General features: G+C 44.9%; 1 protein-coding gene across 3 annotated transcripts in view; it reads left to right on the plus strand.

Moving 5' to 3' along the window:
* Positions 1 to 22,435, plus strand: part of RNF207 (ring finger protein 207) — a 972,487-nt gene that overhangs the window by 282,049 nt on the left and 668,003 nt on the right. For 2 of the 3 annotated variants that reach the window (XM_069240003.1, XM_069240002.1), the window contains exon 4: positions 2,479 to 2,623. The exons of the other annotated variant lie outside the window; for it this stretch is intronic. In XM_069240003.1, coding sequence (XP_069096104.1) covers positions 2,479 to 2,623 — 145 coding nt within the window. The remainder of the gene's footprint in view (positions 1 to 2,478; positions 2,624 to 22,435) is intronic. 3 annotated transcript variants of the gene reach the window in all.

The following is a 22,435-nucleotide window of genomic DNA, read 5'->3' on the forward strand; positions in this document are numbered from 1 at the left end:
AGCCAAGGGACTGAGGTAGAAGGGCCTACTGCAAGAATGTCTCTCAATACTGACCTAGGCAGCTCTGCAAAATAATTAGTCCAAACTGATATCCACAAGACTAAGGTGGTGCACGGCCCAACTCATTGTGCATTGACAATTTAAGGGCTGACTGAAGGAGGCCAAGAACCCTACAAAGAAGAAATCTATTTTCTACAACCTGCAAAGGACTGGAATCTGCATATCCCGCCTCCCCCAATATACGTGCAACATAAATAACTACCAGGAAGCTCTTGGCCTTATAAACCCTGAGCATAGTCTTCAGATGCAACCCCACCCCCACTTGTTGCCTAGTCAAATTGGTAAATTTTGTTTATATCAAAGGGTCTCAGTCTGAGCTGGCGTCAAAGGCAGCACCTTAGTAAGAAAATGAATTAACATCTCTAATGCCACACATTGAACATTAACAGACTCTAACTTCATTTTTCTTGAGGAGACTGGTATTAGCTTTTCTTTAGGGACCTCTGATTTCCATCCTCCGTGTTTCATGTAGCTGGCATATTTTATCAACAGACATTTTAGTCTAATCACTGTCCTAGGTAATAGGATTGTATCTTTAGCTTACAGCTATAAGGGAAAGTCCCAGCCATCAATTTTAGCTGTACCAAACTAAGCTTGTCCTGCATATCACTGATGAATAAACCACACTGAAATGAGACTTGCCAGAACACATCCTTTATGGTTCCCTTTAACAGTTTCCAAAGTGAAAGTACTCCCCAACTGTGAAAAATAATGTATGTCTGACCATAATAAGCAATCCAGTTTTGTGAGAAAGTTAGGAGCCCTTTTTCAATCCCCTTGCTAACCATTTTTGATCATAGGTTTGGCCAGATCATAACCATTTGCCAGGTCCATAAATAAAAGTGAAGCCTCAATTTGTTCATCGTGGCATATTTCTTGATTAGGAATTGAGACACTGTTCTTTTGTACCCATGCCCTTCTAGACGCCCAACTGAACCATTGCGAACACTCCTGTCCATGACGCCCACTCTTGTCAAGAGATACTGGACGGCAATTTCTTGCCAATGACCTATCACCCTTCAAGTATATAGTTAATAAGTATAAATGTGGAAATGTACCCCAATGATGTATGGTGGTGCATAAATGTTTGAAAAATTACCACACCCCTGTCCTTTCATAATAGCTCTCTAAATGCACCTCACATTTGTGATCACTTCATTAGCATGAGGTACACTCCAGGCTTATGGGAATTCCAGCAATACAGGTTTATGTTTTGGCATTTTCACAAAGTTGCCCACGTGCTTGATTCCCTGCTGATGGATATTCTTGATTTTGGTAAATTAGAGATTATCTAGAGATGCAGCACATCACTTTGGCTACTGGAAGGTGATTATGCAAGAGTTGCGAAAATATGTTCGCTTCACTCTTATAACACATACCATTCTGATAAATGGCCAACTCCAAGACGACATTCAGGCATTCAATGAGATTCAATCTCACTGTGAAAACATGCTTGTAGATGTGGAAAAAGGTCATGATCTCTGCATTCTATTGGTCCTGGGGAAGGCATATACGTACCACACTGCCAGTCATTTTTTATTTACAGTACAGTACCAAATACGGCAAGATCAAGTTGTATTGTGGCCCACTATAATTTTAAATTTGTGTCTTCTCTCGCCAACATCCTTCATCCCCCTATGAAATGGTAGTAACTTTCCACCGATTCGTATCAGGAATCTGGGTACCACGATGTTTCAATCTGAAACATGTATAACTACCTCATCCCCTTCTATCCACATGACACAATTGATATTGCATAAATCTTATGAGATCCTTGGGTAAGGTTTCCGCCATTCATGTATTTATTTTACTTTATCAATTGTTTTAATTTAAGGGCTGGGGTCACCAGCCACTTTGAAGCACTAGTGTATTCCAAACTGTATTGTTCATCATTTCCTGCAAGCCAGTAGCTGTTGAAAACCTGGACAAGGAACGGTTTAAACCTCCTGTAAGCTAAAGAGTGGTTGGGCTGTATTTTGGGACCCTCTCTTAGGAAGGAGAGTGGGGTAAGTCTGTGAGGCAGATGTATGGATGGAGACTGCCTCTACAAAGAGGCTCATATTTATATTGAGATTCACAGATTAAGGTGTGCTTATCACACAGCAGACCACATCTTTATGTAAATTTAATCTCCTAGGCCAATAGTGACACAACCAGCTCCTTTCTCACATCCACTCTATACTATTTTAAAGTATGTATCATGTGTCTCTTCCAAGACTACCTCTTTAGACAACTGTCTTATGTAAGTCTCTGGACCATCTGTTTAAAGGTGAGGCTTCTTGGTAGGACGACCAGACTTCCCAGTGCTGAAAGTAGATTACAGTGTTGTGGAGAGAAGTTACTAATTTGTAATTTCAGAATTCACAATGTTTTACTGGACCAATGCTAACTTTCTGGACTGCCATGTTTGTCTAACAGGAGGGAGATGCTATGTGTTACTGTAACACTTGCAACCAGGCACTCTGCAACAAATGCCGGGATGAAACTCACAAAGCCAAGATGTTCTCATGTCATGAAATTGTCTCACTGACTAAGCGTGCAAAGGATATCCACAAAAAATGCTGTGAGTATTCTTTGGTCTTTTCATCTTTCACTGTAAAACACATGCAAGATTTCATTAAAGTACTAAAAAGAATCATATACTTTTGGGTGTCTACTTCTATCGTTAATAGGAGCAGAAAAACACAGCAGGCACTTCTTTTCTAACCAATTTTATACTTGGCATAGAAGCTACTTAGGGCTTGATTCTAATTTGAAGGTAGCTTAAGAAAATCAGTGCAGAATTCCTTAAAGTGTGTTTATGCTTATGCAATGGTTCGTTTGGACATAAAACACATAACATACAAAGCCCTCTCCGCTGTTCTGTGTCCTCTTCCCCAGCAATGTGTGAATACACCCTCTGTTAGTTTGGCACCAAAGTTATATCTGTAATTTATGTTAGTATAGACCTTGAACAGAAAGGGTAGTGCAAGCCTCACCATAATTATGCTATGTTATGTTATGTGTATTTGGGGTGCAAATATTGCCCAGGAGTGATTTGCAGGTAATGGTAGACCTACCAAGACCTGAATGGGACCTAGGTAAAGAGACAGACTTAGCAGATCTGATGTGCAGTGGGAGTTCGTTTCAAGCTTTAGGAGCTAGGTGCGAGAAAGCTCAACTTTTGGCTCTAGTTCTGAGGAAGCAGTGGTTTGAGCTAGCAGGAGGTTGGCCAAGCAGAGGGTTCTTGATGGCATGTGGACTTATGGGAGCTACGTAAGGGATGTAGGAACAATTTTAAACTCAAGGAGTAATTGTTTTTCCAGTTTTGGACACATAAACATCAATGGACTGTCAGTGTTTACTTGTAATGCATTACAAATGGAGCCACACTTTAAAGTGGACCTGTAATAGACAACCCAATCATTTGGCTGTTGGTTGTGGTGCTGTATCTAAAGTGGCCCTTACACGTTCACGCTCTTTCTTTAGAACTGTGGACGGGTGGGACTGCAAGGTAACAATAGGTGCTGTGGCCTGAAAACAACATCTTGCTATTAAACTTTATCCCGACAGGCATGGATAGAACTGCGGAGGCAGGAAAGATAGAATCAAAATACGTAGTGGAGTTAAGGTGCTGCAGCTATTTCCTGCCCTCCTTGGTGCAGCACTTGATGATCATCAGATTCAGGGACTTAGGGACTATTACTCAGCAAAAATGCAAACATCCTGGAATAACTGATAATGCGACTATTACAAATTGTGAGGTGAGAGCATTACTCCTGATTATGAAACGGTGATGGTTAACATGTGTTAATCTGTGTTTCCACATTAAATCCTACATGTGTTGTTTTGCCATAACTGTGCCAATTATCTTCTGGACACTTTGCGTTCTTTGAGCTGGCTAAGTGTCCTGAAGAAAACTGGGAGTGTCCCATATTATCACTGGTTTGAAGTGCAGACACTCCTTGACTGTCTCACAAGAAGAATGAAAACTACAAGAGTGAATATATTTTGATGTCCAAGAAATTTCGTGCTTAATTCCAACTATTGAATCCACAAGCTTGTTGTAAATAAAAGTCCTCAATAGCATATTTTTCCTGACATTCTCTATCAAACAAGTGTTGCCTCAAAGTCTATGATAACGCGTCCCGCCTTTAATAATTTAATTTACACGGGGAGTAGTTTTAAGCCAATTAATCTTTTGACCCTGATTGGAGACACCTTAAGATGAGATATCTATTCAGCATTTCAATCAATAGATCAATAGCCTCATCAATATTCACAATAACAAATCAATCAAATTAGTTAATGACATTAATAAGAATTGAAACACACCATAGCCTTTCAGCCATGAATAACCACACGAATTTAGTAAGGTTTATGATATTTATTCCCTATTTGTTACACTCTACTAGTAAGTTTATTAGTCTCAATACCAGAAAACACATCAACAGTGTCACAATATGGCAACTTGAATAAGACATCATCAAAGCAAAGATCATGAACATCAGGACAAAGCACGACGTTAACATGAATTAACCTTAGCAGAGTATCATTAGCACAACATTCAACAAAGCAAAGATTCAGTCATTTGTCTATTTGCATCCGTTTGGTGGATTCCTTAACTAACCTCTAATTAGCATTAGCATGTTGGCATTCATGCAAAACAATTTAGTAACACAAATTTAGAAAGCATCCAACTATGGTCTCTATCAAAAGAGCAGTTGGTACCTAGAAAGAAAAGCCAAACAGACAATTACAATTTCATCATCGTATAGTTACCCTCCGTAATGGATCAGCATACAGAGTCAGTCTTCGTCCTCAGGACATCAGTTGATTCACCATCAGCCGGGGTAAGCAGCAAAGTTTCAGCAGGACAGGGCAATAAGGAACACTTCCCTCATAAGGAGGAGAAGTAAGTATCGGGCAAGGCAAGAAAGGTGAGGATGGTTTGAAGAATCAAACAGCAAAGTCTAAGATGGAATGTCATAGAATGGCTGCAATGGCTCACAAGAGTCAATGGCAAAAAGGCTAGGTAATGGCTGATTTCTCCTTGTGACATAGCATTATATCAAATCTGGCTACCAAGCTTTTTGGTTCATCATTATCTCTATCCAATGATCCATCGATCACCTTACTAGAGTTTTCACTTAAGACAGTTCTCACGTAGTTTATTGGCTCCTGTAATTGACGTCTTCAACAGGTAGAATGTCAGGTAGGAAAAGTTACACTCGCTGTTTCAGTCAGTAGTTCCAGGGTCTTTACCAGTTCAGGCGACCTTGCACCTGTTGCGAATTTCACTGTTGCATTCGGAAAGAATGTCTCCTTGAGCAAGTTGGGTCTCATGAGAAAGAATTTACTACGGTTGCACACACATCTCTAACTTCTGGAAAAGTACAGTTTCATGTCCTTCAGCAAGACAGCACATTTCACGTTAGAAAAACACATTTAATATGAGACCAGGCAGCAACCCACCTGAGTTTTTGAGGATTACATTTGGGGGAGGGGAGTATGAGTAAACCTTGAGGTGAGGAATATCTGGTCCATTACAAAATTGGACCCTAGGTGATCAATATAAAATGGGAAACACTCAGGGAATCAGTAATTCCAGGTCTGAGTCCCCTAGTAATTCCTCATTTTGGTCTAGGCTCTCACCAGGATTTTTTTGCCGCTCTCATATAAGCAAGATATTACATAAGGGGACCTATTCCTATATTGCACCTAGCATAGGCACAATACATTTGCAATTTATGTAGCATAAGAATCTATGTACTAGTACATTATTTTTTACAAAGAAGGTATGCGGCACACAATGTTTGAGCATGTGTCTTACTACTCAAGAATGTGTTTCTGCCTCTCTTGTCTTTGTGTGGATACATGAGCCACCTCTCAAGGCTATCATCCCCAGGGAATATGTTAGTACCATCACAGAATCTTCCATCAGACTGTAACTCATCTTACACCTGCTTCAATCAATGATGATTATTGGATTATCTTTATACCTCCGCAGCCTGTGCTGGGTGGGGACAAAATGTAGACTAAAATAGATAACATCTCTGTAGACATTTTCCCTGGTGCATTTTCGGTATCGGGACCAGTACAGCTGGGTCTCGACCATTTGGAGGGGAAATGCCCATACCTAACTAAAATAGTTTCCTAGTTCATGTAACCGTGGTGAACCTTCTTAGCTGGCTCACTCTGAATTACAACAGGGCAATAAAAGCACTTCTATAATATTGAATTTCAAATGCGATGTGAAATAGTGGTGCAAATAAATCATTTTGTTGAATTTGTGCCGCCTGTTTGTACCCACCGCCAACTCTGCACTTTATTTAACGCTATTAACCTCTCATTTTATTTTTAGTCAGTTTATTTCATTCTAGCACTGTTTTAGAAGGCTTTCCCATGGAGTAACTACTCTTTTCAAGAAAATAATATTTTCTTTTTGTTTTTGCCTGTGGTCAGTCTTATGGTGATGGCATTAATTCTATAAGTTCTAATACACCGAAGAATACTTGCCACTTACATGATGTTCATTCTCATATGAAAGGTGAATGCCTGTTTGACATTACCTCATAACTACCTTCTGATGACCATCTGTATGATATTGTTGGAAATTGACCTTTCTGCAGGGTTTCCTCTGTCTTTTTGCTTCTGACCTCCTGTTTTTGATCCTGTGCTGACTTTTGTTTTTGCTGGCGTTAGGACTCTGGGCACTTTACCACTGTTGACCAGTGCTAAAGTGAAAGTGCTCTCTGTCTAAATGGTATAGGTGACTGGTTTATCCAGGATTGATATATCTGATTTACTAGTAAGTCCCTGGTATAATGCACCATGTGTGCCCAGCGCCTGTAAATGAAATGCAACTAATGAGCCTACGGCACCAATTGTGCCACCCACGAGAGTAGCCCTGTAAATATGCCTCGACCTGCCACTGCAGTGTCAGTGTGTTCAGTTTTTAACTGACAGTTTGACCTCACAAGTACTACCACTTGCCAGGCCCAAACCTTCCCTTTTACTACATATAAGTCGCCCCTAAAGTAAGCCCAAGGCAGCCCCATGGCCACGGTGCACTGTATTTGAAAGTTAGGACATATATTATTGTGTTTTACATGTTCTGATAGTGAAATACTTCTAAGTTCATTTTTCACTATTGCAAAGCCTATCTCTCCCATAGGTTAACAAGAGTATTGCCTTGAAATGTGTAATTACCTATTGGGAGCAGATAGAGATGTGGAGTTTGGGGTCTCTGAACTCACAATTTAAAAATACATCTGTTATGTGAAGTCCATTTTTAAATTGCAAGTTTGAAAATTGCACTTTTAGAAAGTGGGCATTTTCATGCTTAACCATTCTGTGCCTCTTCCTGGCTGTTGAATACACAACTGGGTTAGAATGACAGCTGGGTTATTTGTGAATTCACGTTAGGAAGTGACACAAAGGGAGCTGAGGTGTTCCTTGCACATCCTGATGGGTCTTCCTGAGGTAGAGTGGTGGGAGGAGCTGACACTTGCACCTGTATAGGGCTATGCCTCTCCTTACCAAAGCAACCTCTAACCCTCTGGAGTGTGTTTGGAGACTGGGCAAAAAAGTCAGGGTCTAGTGCACTACAAAGACTTTCCTTTGAAGTTGTTTACTTCAAAGGCAGAAATTAGTATAAGTATTGGACCTCTGAGACCACAACTTTAGAATCCTTCAGTACTAAGGGCATTCTGCTAGGAAGAAGAGCTAGATGCTGTAGGAGGGACTGCCACTCTGCCTGTTGCTTTGTTGTGCTAGCCTGCTGCTGCTTCTGTCTTGGGAGTGAAAGGACCGTACATTTCTTTCTACATGCTGCTTCCAGAGGTTCTCCAAGGGCTTGGACTGAGCTTGCCTCTTGTTATAAGTCTTAGGTACATCAAAAACTTAATCTGCCAGCAGCTAGGATCTCTTGTTGAGAGTCATGACTCTCCACGTGGTGCCATAGTAAGTTTCTGGGCCCTTGGGAGTGAGTTCTGGTGTAACCAAGAAGAAACCAAGTACATCCACTCCAGAGCAACTTCGGAACCGGCACTGCTGTCCGACTCCATGCCACTACATGTGCTGGAGCCGTGGTTCCCCCTGAGTGCAATGACCTGATCAACACCACAGGTCCGACGCTGCAGCACCGCCCCTGAATGTCCTCCACAGTGTGAGTCCTGAGTGCCATATCAATGACATCTGTGACACGCAACTCAGCCACAGCACCTGTGGCCCCATTGTATGATCGTGACACCGAGAAGCCGATGCCTTGCATCTTGAACTGCTCGATTTATCAACCCGACTGGATCATAAGGAATCAATGCCTCACAACCATCACCATATCACCTCCCCTGCCTGGCAGTAAAGAACCGACTCCATACAACGTCTTTGTTTCCTCATAAATTTCAAAGATACTGTGCTTGGGGTCCTTGCCACTCTGACTTGCCCGCACTCCCTCACGTTTGGCGTCTGACTGCTGGGAATTACTCCATCAAGACACTGTGATCACCCTAGTTAGAGCTATTCTGTTTCTAATCACTTTAATGAGATTTAATCTTTAAAAATGTGTATCTTTGTTTGTGTATGTTGGATGTTTGTCATTTTGATTTTGTTTAATTCAAATAAATATTTTTCTAAACTGGTGTGGAGTCCTATTGTGGTATTTTCACTGTGTTACTGTATGTGTACAAATACTTTACACGTTGGCTCTGAGATAAGCCTGACTGCTCGTGCCAAGCTGCCAAGGAGTTGAGCAGGTATTATCTTAGCTGTGTGGCTCCCTTAACCTGATTAGAGTGAGGGTTCCTACTTGGACAGGGTGCAAACCACTGCCAAATGGAGACCCCATTTCTAACAGTTTATATATATACTGACCATATCATGAGTGATGTAATATGTAAGGTCATAAGCAGTACAAGTTATAGTTAGCTGCGGTAACTGAAACTGTTGAATTTCACTGGTTTTGTATGAGTGAAATCTAAGCCTAACCATAACGTCTTTGTAACCTTTGTTTATTTCAGTGAATTTCTTAGTTTTTTTTAAATGTGATTTCCTAACTATAATGACCCTGTAACTCTTGTTTTTTTCAGTAAGTTTCTAAGGTTTAAAAAAAAAAAAAATAATACCTAACTCTACCCTCCTTGTAACGTTTGGTTTTTGTAGTGAATTTTTAAGTATTTGTAACAAATTCTATTTCCTAACTATAATGTGTCTGTAACCTTTGGTTTTTACAGTTTATTTAAACCTTTTTTTAAATTCAATTTTGTAACTGTAACCTATAATTTTTTAGACTGATTGTCTGAGTGGTTTTATAGGTAGGTGAGAATCTCTATGAGTGCCGCCTGTATGGATCTGAAAGGTGCTGTGTGAGTGGGTCTGTGACTGGTTGTATCAGTAGCTCAGAGTATCTGTGAGTGGCTGCATGACTGCCAGATTGAGTGTGAGTGAGTGGCTGAGTATGTGAGTGGGTCTGTGAGTGGGTGTACGAGTTTCTCAGTGGGTCTGTGAGTGAGTGCATCACTCTCTGAGTGAGTCTGTGAGTTGTTGTGTGAGCTTGTGTGGATTTGTCAGTGGTGTATGAGTGTGTGAGAGGTGTTGTGAGAAGATCTATGAATGTATGAGTGAGTCTGTCTCTGAGTGTGTGTATGAGTGTCTTAGTGGGTGTGTGAGTGGGAGCATGGTTGTGTGAGTGGGTGTGGATTTGAGTAGAAGAGTTTGTGAGTGACTCTGTGACTAGGTGTATCAATTCCTGAGTGAGTGTCTTAGCGCATTGGAGAGTGTGTGTGAGAGATTGTCACTGTGAGTGTGACAATAGATGCAGAAGTGACTTGGTCATAAAGAATGTGCAGCGGCTAATTTTTTTTAACAAGAGTCCACTGTTTTGATTGTGACTCGTGTCTTTTTGCAGTATTTTGTGTGAACATAAAGTATCCTATAGAGAGATCAACAATATTGGAAACATGTTCATAAGTTCCAAACTTGGATTGGTCTTCAAAGTTATTTGTTGTAAGATTTGTATTTTAGGTAGTGATCTCCTGTTATTCCTAACCATCAAGAAATTCACTGCGGAAATCTGACATAAGGTTGCACCTATTTCTAAGGTACAAACACATGCTGTATATTTAGTTTTTAATTAAAAAGTAATTTTACGATTTTTATGGGGCCGCAAATCTACGAGTCGAGATTTGCGGATCTGCACGATGTATGAAGAGTATTCTGCTTTTTCATTGGTTAATTTTGAACCACACCTAATTTTGATTAGAGCCACTCCGTAAAACAGTTATTATTTTTCTAGCTGTTGTGGGAGAAACATCTTCTTGGAGATCCTCCTGAAACACTGGTTCGCAGAATGGCTGAGGGGAGTGCTGTACACCTGCAGAATCTCAACTTATTCCTCATGGAGAAGAAAATGAAGGCGAGTGATGTATGGCAATGTTTTACCATACCTAGCGGAAAAAAGAAAGTAACAGCAACATTTTTGAAATGCAATCTCTGTAGGAAAGAATTGTCTCGAAGCACATAAAAAAAAATACAGCCATGGGACGTCGAATATGTGGAAGCATGTGCGCACAATCCACAAACGTTGATATAAACGTATGATGAGAAAGAGAGAAGGAACACATTTTGGATGCTGAAGCTGGGCCATCATCATCTACCCATGTCACTCCTGTAAACATTACTATGCCAGCCACATGCAGCAAATTAGGTAGAATGATAAAATTCTGCACCATATGCCATAATCTTGTGGTTGCAAAAGTTAAAGATGTCAGGGATTTTTTTCACAGGTGAAAAAGCACAGTTTTTTCACATTTTTTTATTTGAAGAAACTGTTAATCAGCACCGTTGTGCTTTGACAATGCAAAACTTTTGCATTGAGGTTTCTCCCAAATTTCCAACACGTTTTTTTGGAAGAAAAAAATTAGAAGGTTTTTGAATTATTTTTTTTATGGTTCTTGCTAGAACCACAAATGACTCAAGCAAAGAGCCTTCTTTGAGTCTTTATTATACTTTTTTGGTGTATTGTGTTTCGTATTTAAAGAACTTTCTCTCTAGGTGTGTTAGTGTATGTATAATCTGTATAAGGATGTATTAGTGTGTATATGAGTAACTATGTGAGTGATTCAGTGAATGCATTAGTGTGTGCCTAGGTGTGATAGTCTATGTATCAGTGTGTGCCTAGGTGTGCTGGTGTATGAATCAGTGTGTGGGTGGGTGTGTCAGTGTATATATCAGTGTGTTCCTGGGTGTGTGTGTATGCATTGGTATTTGTATGGATATGTCAGTGTATGCATGAGTTTCACTTGGGTGTGTCAGTCTATGCAGCAGTGCATGTTTGGGTATGTCAGTGCATGCTTGGTGTGTCAGTTTATGCATCAGTATGTGACTGGCTGGGTCAGTGTAAGCATCAGTGTGTGTCTGAGTGTATCACTGTATGTATCAGAGTGATCCTGGGTGTCTCAGTGTATGTACTAGTGTTTGTCTGTGTATGTTAGTGTATGCATGAGAGTGTGCCTGGGTGTCTTATTGTATATATCACTATGAGTCTGGGTGTGTCAGTGTATGTATAAATACAGCTGGGTATGTTAATGTATGCATGAGTGTCTGTTTGGGTGTTTCAGTGTATGTGACAGTGTGTGCCAGGGTATATTAGCGTATGCATCAGAGTGTGCGTGGGTGTGTCAGTGTACGCATTAGCAAGTGCCTAGGTGTGTCAGTGTATGTATGACAGTATGCCTGGGTATGTCAGTGTGTGACTGAATGTCTTAGTGTATGAATTACTGTGTGTTTGGGCGTATCAGTGAATCCATCAGTTTGTTGCTGGGTGTGAGTATATGCCTGAGTGTGTGCCTGGGTGTCACAGTTGTATGCATGAGTGTGTGACAGGGTGTGTCAGTGTATGTCTCAGTGTGTGCCTGGGTGTTAGTGATGTATCTGTGCGTGCCAAGGTGTGTAAATGTATGCATGAGTTTGTGCAAGGGTATGTTACTGTATTTGTTAGTGTGTGCCTGGGTGTGTTAGTGTATGTATCAGTGTGTGCCTGGCTGTGTAAGTGTATGTATCAGTGTCTGCCTGGATGTCTTAGTTTATGGATTAGAGTCCGCTTGGATGTGTTAGTGAATGCATCAGTGTTAGAAATGGGGTCTCTGGCTGGCATTCAGTTTGCACTCTGTCCAAGCAGGGACCCTTACTCTAATCAGGGCAATGGAGATACACACTTAGATAACCCCTGTTTACCCCCTTTGTAGCTTGGCACAAGCAGTCAGGCTTATCTCAAAGGCAACGTGTAAAGTATTTGTATCAACAAAGTAATACAGTGAGAATACTACAAAATGGACACTACACCAGTTTAGAAGAATAGGCAATATTTATCTAAATCAAACAAGACCAAAGCAACAAAAATCCAGCATACACAAGTCAAGAGATGATGGGGGTCATTTTGACCTCAGCGGTCTTTTTTGAAGACCGCCGAGGGACCGCCGTGCAGAAGACCGCCATTGGTGGTGGTTTGCCGCTCGGCCTATTATGCCCGCTGGCAGCTCTCCGTCCTTTTACTAACGGAGAGCCGCCAACATCCATACTGGCGGGAGGCGGGGAAGTGGAGGTTGCTCCACCTCCACCGCCACACCAACAGAACACCGCCCAGCGAATCACATCCTGTGATTGGCCGTGGCAGTGTTCTGTTGGCGGTGTGTTGTCGGCGGAGCGGCCCCCATGGCTCCCGTCCTGGCACTGATAGTGCTTACCGCCATGGATTTCATGGCGGTTCAAACCGCTGAAAATCCACGGCGGTAAGCCAGGTCCAAATACCGCCGGCGGGTATAGTGACGGCCGCCGGGCTGGAGACCCAGGTCTCCAGCCCGGTGGGCGGAACGGAGAACCACCATGGTCATAATTCCACAGAGTAAGACCGCCAGCCTGTTGGAGGTCTTACCGCCGGTTCTCCGCCTTGGTTGTAATGACCCTCTATGTTTTTAAAATAAAAAGATTCTTACACTATAGAAAACAATGCAAACATTGTTTTTACACAGAGTACCTGGTTTGCAACAAAAATAAAGCTGCATGGGCGAGCGTGTATCAGAAAAGTCAGTGATGCGTTGATTCCTTACTCGCAAGTGAGGCAGTGCATAATTTCTTCTCCGGTTGAGTGGGTGATGCAGTGTTTTGCTCTCCCGCAAGAGAGCGATGCGTTGATTTCCAGACGGGGGCACTTTGGATCCACGCAGGTTCGCGTTGACTTTGACACCCAGTGATGTTGTGTGAGAAATCCAGCCGCACGGTGACGGAAAACCATGCTCCGTGGGGTTTGCATCATTAGCAGCAGCCGCAAGTGGGTGTTCGCGTCATTTCTCTGGCCGCAATGCAGGTGATGCATCGATTTCCCAGCTACGATGCAAGTGGTGCATCGATTTTAGCTGCGAAGCAGGTGGCATGTCGTTTTCACAGCCGCGTTGCAGGTGGTGCATCTAAATTTTCCCCGCACAGCTTCCTATGCGTGGATTTCAGTCCTTGTTCTACCAGTTTCACTTTTCAAAGGCCCAGGGACTGGCTAGAGAACCACTTGCCAGGGCAGGGGTCTCAGCAGAGAGTCCAGGTGCTGGCAGAGGAAGTCTTTGATGGCCCTGAGACTTCAAAACAGGAGGCAAGCTCAGTCCAAGCCCTTAGAGATTCTTCACAAGCAGGATTATAATACAAAGTCCAGTCTTTGTCCTTTTTCAGGCAGAAGTAGCAATTGCAGGCCGACCATAGCAAAGCACAGACAGAGATAAAGGTGCAGTACTCCTCCTCCAGCTCTTCAGCTCTTCTCCTTGGAAGAGGTTCTTCTTGGTTCCAAAGTAATCTAAAAATCTGGGGTTTTGGGTTGACTACTTATACCCCTTTCTGCATTTGAAGTAGGCAAACTTCAAAGGAAAGTCTCTGTTGTTCAAAAGATCCTGCCTTGCCCAGGTCTGGCCCCAGACACACACTCGAGGGTTGGAGACTGAATTGTGAGAGGGCAGACACAGCCCATTCAGATGTTAGTGACCACTCTTCCTCCCACTCTAGCTTAGATGGCTCATGAGGATATGCAGGCTACACCCCAGATCCCTTTGTGTCACTGTCAAGAGGGGAGCCACAGAATGGTTTAAGCAAGAAAATGCCCACTTTCTAAAAGTGGCATTTTCAAACTGACAATTCAAAAATCAACTTTACTAAAAGATGTATTCCTATCTGTTCAAAGATATTTAAAGGCAGCCCCCATGTTAACCTAGGAGAGAGATAGGCCTTGCAACAGTGAAAAGTGAATTTGGCAGTATTTCACTGTTAGGACATGTAAAATACATCAGTACATGTCCCACCTTTAATATACACTGCACTCTGCCCCTGGGGCTACCTAGGCCCTACCTTAGGGGTGCCTTAAATGTATAAAAAGGGAAGGTTTAGGTCTGGTAAGTGGGTACACTTGCCAGGTTGAATTGGCAGTTTAGAACTGCACACACAGACACTACAGTGGTAGGTCTGAGCCATGTTTGCAGGGCTACTCATATGGGTGGCACAACCGGTACTTTATTAGGGACTTACTAGTAGATCAAATATGCCAATCATGGAAAAGCCAATTAGACATGCAATTTACACAGAGAGCACTTGCACTTTAGCACTGGTCAGCCGTGGTAAAGTGCCCAGAGTACCAAAATCTGTCCAGCATACAGCCAAAACATGGGAAGCAGAGGCAAAAAAAGAAAGGGGAGACCACGCCAAGGATGCCAGGTGTAACAATCAATGTATGACTGTGTGTGGTAGTATGTGCATTAGTGTTTGCCATGGTATATAAATATATGAATCAGTGTTTCCTGAGTGTAATAGTGTATGCTTATCTGTATATACAGCTGAAATATATAATTAGTTACCTATATTACTGCAATAAATAGCTCCTTCAATCTGTGTAAAAAGAAAAAAAACATAAATAAAAGTAAAATTTTAATGTTATTAACTTATCTATTAAAGGTTCACAATCTGTGATAAAAATGATATTGTTAATTAGGAAATACAATAAATTAATATTACTGTATGTCAATCGCAAATATTATTTAAGCACATTACATTCCCTGGTCCACTGTTCTCTGCTTCTATACTTTTGCACAATAAATGAAGTGCATGTAGGTTCTCATCCTTGAACAGTGGGGTGAAAACAGTCATATGGACTTAAAATAAAACCATAAGTATATAGTATGTTATTTGAAATTAACATTACTATGTGTGGCATTCACCACAAACCAAACTCTTTTACCTATACTTGTCACATTACATAATTATTAGAGCTTAGAATAGAATTTCTGTATATGAATCATAGTACTAGTTAAAGAAATTGTTAAAGACATCGCCTTTGGTAGGCCGCATGAGGTCATAAAGTTGAATAATTAATTGAAGAGGAGCATAGTATATCACCTGCTCTAGAAACAAAACTTTACCATTCTTTCTTTCTGTGTTCTGAAGATGTATGATGTAGTTCAAAGTTTCTGATCTCCATTTCAGGTTTAGTACTATGTAGTTTCCATCCAAGACTAAGAAGATTTAAAGATTTACAATCCCTTAGAAAGACATCACTTTTGTTAGGCCATATGATGTTTTATGTTGTTCTATTAAAAATCCCACAGATATATTATTGCATTTCTCCAGTAATAATCCTCTTTAGAAAGTTGGTTCAAGAAACAGAAGGTAAGAATTTGGTAATTTGTAGGGTAATACCTGCTTAAATTTTATTTTTTTTATAAAGTAATTTTTATTGTTTTGGGAGAAAGAAAAATTCAAACAAGTGGGCATATACAACTGCATAAAACAATTAATACAGTTAGAACAGTTAAAACAGTTAATGCTCGAGTACCCTCAACCCAATCCCACCTAGAACCCAGTGCGTCGTGTCTGCGCCTCAAAGTGGTAGACAATACCCTGATCACAGGCTCATATTAAGGTGTACAAGTAATGGAGCAAAAACCTGACACAGGAGTATACCTGTCTCATCTCTATAGCATGTGCCCCCGCAAGGCGCAGGACCCTGCTTCGTACTAGTCCCCCGTCAAGGCTTCCCACTTCCCCCATATTTTGTCGTGTTTACTTGGGCATCCCCTGGCCACGTATACCATTTTCTCGCGTTGTGCACACCAGTCCATCCCTCGACTCCATTTAGATAAAGATGGTGCTACTCCCGCCTTCCAATCCGTCATAGTGTCTCTCTTAGCCACCAGGCATGCCACACCCAAAAAAAAACAGTCTGCTCTCCTTATGTCCACATCTCCCATTACCCCGAGTAGAAGTGGGAGTGGTGCACAGAGCACCTCTTCCTGCAGGGCCCTAGAGATCTGCTGAGTGATTACTTTCCAGTAAGTCTCTATGATCGGGCATGCCCATACCATATGAAAGAAATCAGCTTCTGGGTTGGGACACCGGGGGCACTCGGCTGTAGGGCGAAGGCCCGCTTTGTGCAACCTTGCAGGCGTAAGGTATGCTGTGTGAAGGTAGAAGGATTGCAGGAGGCGGAATCGGGTCGACATCGTTAGGGTCCGAGGTGCCATCAGTGCCTCCCTCCATCCCTCCTCCTCTATGGGTCCCACCCATTCCCCCCATCTGCGGCGAAGTCCCTCCAGGGGACAAGAGGAGTTGGCTATCAATGAACGGTATACCTGAGAGACTCCGCCTCTACCCAAGCCACCCATTAATACCTTTGCTTCCATGGCACTGTACTCGGAGACGTGATCACCCATTCTGTCTGTGTCAGCAAAGCGTGGCCGAGTTGGAGGTATTTGTGAAATTGTGTTTTGTTTAAGGAGAAGAGTCCCTGAAGCTCCTTGAATGACCTCATGTGCGATCCCCCCCAGACGTCTCCCATTGTAGAGATTCCTATGTTGTCCCATTTCTGGAACCCCTTCAGACCTGCTACCTCAGCAAGGAACCTCCCATGCCACAACGGGGTCTGTTGGGTGATGTGATTCCACCAACCTGTTACTTTCTGGGCATCTCACCACCCCATTAAGACCACTTTTGTCACCTCAGGGATAGTCCGAGGAATCGGGCATCCATAGAGAGCGTCGAATACCCAGGAATAGTCCATGGTGTGGAGTTCGAGTCGGTACGCGGGCTCCACCAGCCTCCGCCACCCAGTCATTGATGACGAGCAGATGTGTTGCAAGGTGGTAGTAGTAAATATTGAACATCCCCAACCCTCCGTCATAGACGTCTCTCTGGCAGGTAGTAAGGGCCAGTCTGGGTCGGGTACCCTTCCACAAGAAGTAGCGTATCGATGAGTCAAGTTCTTTAAACCATCTCTTGGGGACTGGGTATGGGAAGTTCTGTAGTAGGTAAAGGAGCCCAGGAAGAACCATCATTTTAAAGAGCGCTATTCTCCCCAGCAGGTTAAGGGGCAAGGTTTGCCAACACTGAAGGTCGTCTTTGATCCTGGTAGTGAGAGGTGTAACGTTAAGTTCCCATGCCAACTCCGGGATGAGAGCAACGTGGACCCCCAAGTATTTGAAACTATTTAGTCTGATGGGAATGTTCTGTTGCCAGTCAATGCTATCTCTCGAGGGATGCAGGGGGACCAGCAGAGATTTACAGGGGTTTAGTATGAGGCCTGAGTCCTCTGAGAAGAGGTCCAGGATCTGTAGAATACGTAGGCCACTTGTAGCTGGGTTGGCTATGTATAGGAGAACATCGTCGGCGTAGAGTGCCACTCGGTCCTCCGGTCCGGTGGGCCAAGACCATCCCTCAACCAAAGGGTCCTCTAGGAGCAATTTTGCCAGGGGCTCTATCACGAGCGCAAAGAGCAGTGGAGACAAGGGGCATCCCTGGCGAGTGCCACGACTAATAGGGAATGGGTCGGATATAGCTCCGTTCACCTGCACCCCGGCCGTTGGATGTGAATAAAGTAACCCCACCAGTGCTCGGAATTTAGGGTCAATCCCGTTACTCTGCAGAACTTGATCCAAGTAGGACTAGTCCACGGTGTCGAAGGCTTTTTCGATGTCAAGTAAGAGTAGAGCCTGGGAGACTTAGTCAAGACTCTACGGTGTGCCAGGGCTAAGTGCAGCCATCCGATACAATGCCTAGTACTTCGGGAGGGCATAAAGCCACGTTGGTCGGGATGGACCAGCGACGGGAGCGTTGTCCTCAATCTAGTGACGAGGATAGAGGAAAGTATTTTAACTTCCATGTTTAGGAGAGATACGGGCCGGTAGTCTGAACAGAGCCGCGACGGGGGATGTGTTTTGGGGATTACTGCGATTGTGGCTTACTCGATAGGGAATCGACCATTGCTCTCTGCTTCAATGTACATGTTGAGGAGGTGAGGACCTAGTATGTCACTGCACTTACTGTACAATTCTGCTGGGAAGCCGTCAGGGTCTGGGGTCTTGCCCGAGGCCAAGGTGGCTATTGCTCCCGTGACTTCCTCTAAAGTTATTGCCTCTTCCAAGCTATCTCGAACTACCTGGGAGATCTTGGGGAGGGTAATGTCGTTGAGGAGCGGGGACTCCCTCTCTGCCTGTGGTCGGGGATGTTCTTCGTATAACTGTGCGTAGTACGAAGCAAAACTTTGTGCAATATCTCTGGGTGTTGTAGCGAGGATCCCCTCCTCATCCACGATCTCTGAAATAACTCTATTAGCCATAGGTCGTGTGCCCAGCCAGTGTAGGAGTTTCCCGTTTCTGTCCCCCCAGCCATATACCCGAGCTGCCGAAGACCTCCAGGTGTATTTGGCGGACTATAAAACCAGGGTTTTGATTTCCTCTCGTACCTTCATGAGTTGCTGCATGTAAGTGGCCGAGGGAGAGACGGAGTGCCGGTGCTCGAGGCGCAATGCGTAGGCCTCTAATTCTGTTATTTGGGAGTTTCACGCGCGTTCACGTATGCGAAGTAGGTGTTTGGCGTGTCCTCTAATTGTCGCCTTACATGCGGCCCAGATCGTGCCTGAGGATTGCACCGATCCTAGGTTCTCCTCAAAGTATTGTGTGAGATGACTTCTGATTGCTACTTTGTATTCTTCGTCTTGTAAATACCATGCGTTCAAGCGCCATACCGGGCGGTAGGAGGCATCCGCGCCACCTAGTCGGATTTGAATTGGTGCATGATCGGAAACTCTGCGGGGGAGGATCTCAGCCCCAGTGATATTGACAACGTCTATCGCGGGTGTAAACATGAGAATCAATTCTAGCGTGCGTCTTATGAGCTGCTGAGGTATGTGTGTACTGTCTTGCTTTGGGGTGCCAGGTTCTCCAGACCTCACATAAGCCTAGGCCCTCAGCCCAGCCACTCAGAGTTGTAGACCGACCAGATCGCCCAGTCGTGGCGCCTCCGGACACATCTAATTCAGGGTCTAGAGCTGCGTTGAAATATCCTCCTATGAGTGTGGTACCCTGGGGGAGTACGGCCACTACCTGACGGAGGGAAGCTAGAAAAGCATTGAATCCTGTTAGGGGGGCATATGCGCATATGAGGTTAAGTGGTTGGCCATGTAGTGAGACAGATACTGCAACGTATCTACCCTGTGGGTCGGTTCGCGTGGCTGTGACCACCATGGGCAATGTACGATGAAGTAGTATAGCTACACCCCTGGAACCTCTAGAGAACCCTGAGTGATAAATCTTGTTGTATCCTCCCCTCGCGACCATAGGGCATCGAGTCCCAAGCAGATGCGTCTCCTGCAACAACTCCACCAAAGGGGTGTATCTACGAAGGGTACTATATGCAGCTGACCTCTTAATCTTGTCCAAGAGGCCGTTTACATTCCATGAGATTAACTTTGTCAGTGAGGGCCACGTGTGAGAGAGGTAGGTATGTTTCTGTGCCTGGTGTCTACTTGTGGGTAGTGGGTCAATCGCCTCGAGCAAGAAAATAAAAAGGCAAAAAAGTAAATAAAACTTACGAAAACATTATCATGGAACTTCAATGTAAACTTGTCACCCCCCAACCTACCCCACCCCACACTTGGAAGCATCTGTCGCCCAATTATCCAACTTTAACAATATAGCCAGATGGACTGACATTGGAGTGGAGTGGTGGACCCCTCCATTTAGGCGGATCATATGCAATTTGTGAATGTAAAACCAAACCGAGTGTAGCGTACGGCGGGCAGGTCATCGTTTTTGGATGGGTTTTCATATGGCCTGGCTGCCGGATCAGTACAGTACTAATTAAAGGCTCAGTAGCGCGGAACAGGTCTCGTAGACTACGCTAACCAATCGCTGGGGACTGGCTCAAGCAGTCTCCGTCCGCTACTCGATTCGAGTCTCTGTCCCCCGGGGCGGCGGCTGGGATCTCCTCGGCCCCAAGGCTAGGATCACAGTCTTTGTCTTCACATGCAGGAGCTCCAGGGCCTCTCCGACCCCCATGCCTGGATCTAGTGCATTTTCGGCCCTTTCGCTGTTCCCTCTGTGAGGGCCGCTGGCTCCCAGAGGGGTCTTCAACCAATCTTCGAGAACCCCCTCAGGGACCAAGACCCTCTTCGGTCAACCAGTCCCAGACCTCCTCTGGAGAGTCAAAGAAATACCCCTTTCCGGCCATAAGGACTTTTAGGCGTGCAGTGAATAGGAGCATATATGAAAGCTGCATGGCTCTGAGTTTCTGTTTTACCTGATCATAGGACCTACGCCGGGTCTGGACCTCACGAGTGTAGTCTGGAAACACCAGGATCTTGTTGTTTTCCCAGCTGAGGTCGGCTGAGCATCTGGCCTCTCTGAGGACTCAGTCTCGGTCTTTAAAGTTCAAGAAGCGTGCAATCATCGGTCTCCGAGGGCTGCTCGTTCAATTGCAAACCAAGGCGAGAGGACTTGTTCCGGCATCCAGGACCTGATCCAGCGCTCAAGGAATTCAGAGGCTTTATTGTCTTCTGCTCCTTCCGGGAATCCCACGAAGCGCAGATTATTGCGTCTTGATCGGTTTTCTGCATCTTCGGCGCGGCGATGAATCTCCCCTGTACGAGTCTGCAGCTGGGCCACTTTTAGTTCTAAGGTCGGCTAGTTCGTCTTCCGTCTGAGAGACGCGGGTCTCTACTTCTGTAAAACGACCCACTGCGTTTCAGAGGTCCTGCCTGATGAGGCCCACATCCTCGCGTACCTCTCCTATTTTGGTTTCCACAGCCAGTTGCGATGATTGGATAGCCAGTAGGATTGCATTCACTCCGTCTGGTGCATGGCATCCCGAGGGGGCCTCACCGTCGCCTCGGGAAGTCGCTGAGGTGGTAAATTGGTCGATTTTCTGCTGGGAGGCCGGAGGTTGTTTATTTGCTCTGTCTTTCCCCATTTTGACACTGAAATGCTCCTTATACTTCTTTATGTCATGTGGGGTTATCGAAAGTCAAGTCTCTAGCACCTGGTAGTCTCTGAGGTCCCAAGTCCAAGAGGGTTATTTCAATAGCGCGTCCGCTATCACCAGCCCGGTCTCCTATCTTTCCGGACGAGGGATACTCTTCATCTCATCTGCATTCCTTGTGCAGCTGTTCCACCCTCCGTTTCTCCAGGTCCACTCTCCTCCAATGTGGCCTGCAGGCAAGCGTCTAAATACACATTTTGACAAAAGGTCGGATGCGGGTTGGTGTTCTGTGCTTTTTAAACAACTCGGCCCTCTGATCATTGAGGCCTGAGAGGAGAGATCTTCAGCACGTCGAGCATCCAGGGGGCACCGCAATGAAAATTGTTCCGAGGCCTTTATCACAAGCCTCTGTCAGCGTCAGGCACTGCGGCTCCGTGCTCCGCACTCCAGTCTAGTCGCCGGAGCCGCTTCGCACCTCCAGGGTGCCCCTGCATCAGCCGGGCCCCCAGCTCACACGCCCCAGTGAGCCCGGTGCCGCCGGGGCAGATCCTCCTCCGGCTCAGGCTCTATCCGCCCACAGCCGCGCTTCTCCGGGCGATCCTGCGCCTGGCCGCCTCAACCACCCGGCCTCGCTGGACAGGCCCAGGTGGAGGGCCGTCGCCCAGCCGGGCCGTCTGCCCTCACCTCTTTCAGCTCCTCGCATGGGTTTATGGGGACCACCGAGGTCCCAGGTCACTCCGACCCCGTTGGGCCACTGCCTCTGTCGGTCCGCCACCTCCGGCCCAGGCCCCAGTCAGCAATCTCTACTCCGGAGGGGGTAGGCAGGGCTCACAGCAGCCGAGTCGGCTGCCTCCTCTCGCACTACGGTCCCGCGCCGCACAGCCCTTGAGGGGAACGCAGGTGTCAAGCCTCTTTTACTCCCTCTATCGGGGCTTCAGCACACCCGATAGAGGATTCAGCGCCGTCACGGGGCCGCGTCAGGCTGCCACGGCCCGCGCCGCCATTTTGGTCAATGGTCCAGGCGGCCCTCGGTCGGATCCAGACCTCGTTTCTCTCCGCTCCTCGGCTCCTTGGGTTCCTCAATGGACAAGGAACGTCCCAGGGCAGACAGGCGGATGAG

This window comes from Pleurodeles waltl, chromosome 6 (genome assembly GCF_031143425.1).
Source record: "Pleurodeles waltl isolate 20211129_DDA chromosome 6, aPleWal1.hap1.20221129, whole genome shotgun sequence".
NCBI classification, from domain to species: domain Eukaryota; kingdom Metazoa; phylum Chordata; class Amphibia; order Caudata; family Salamandridae; genus Pleurodeles; species Pleurodeles waltl.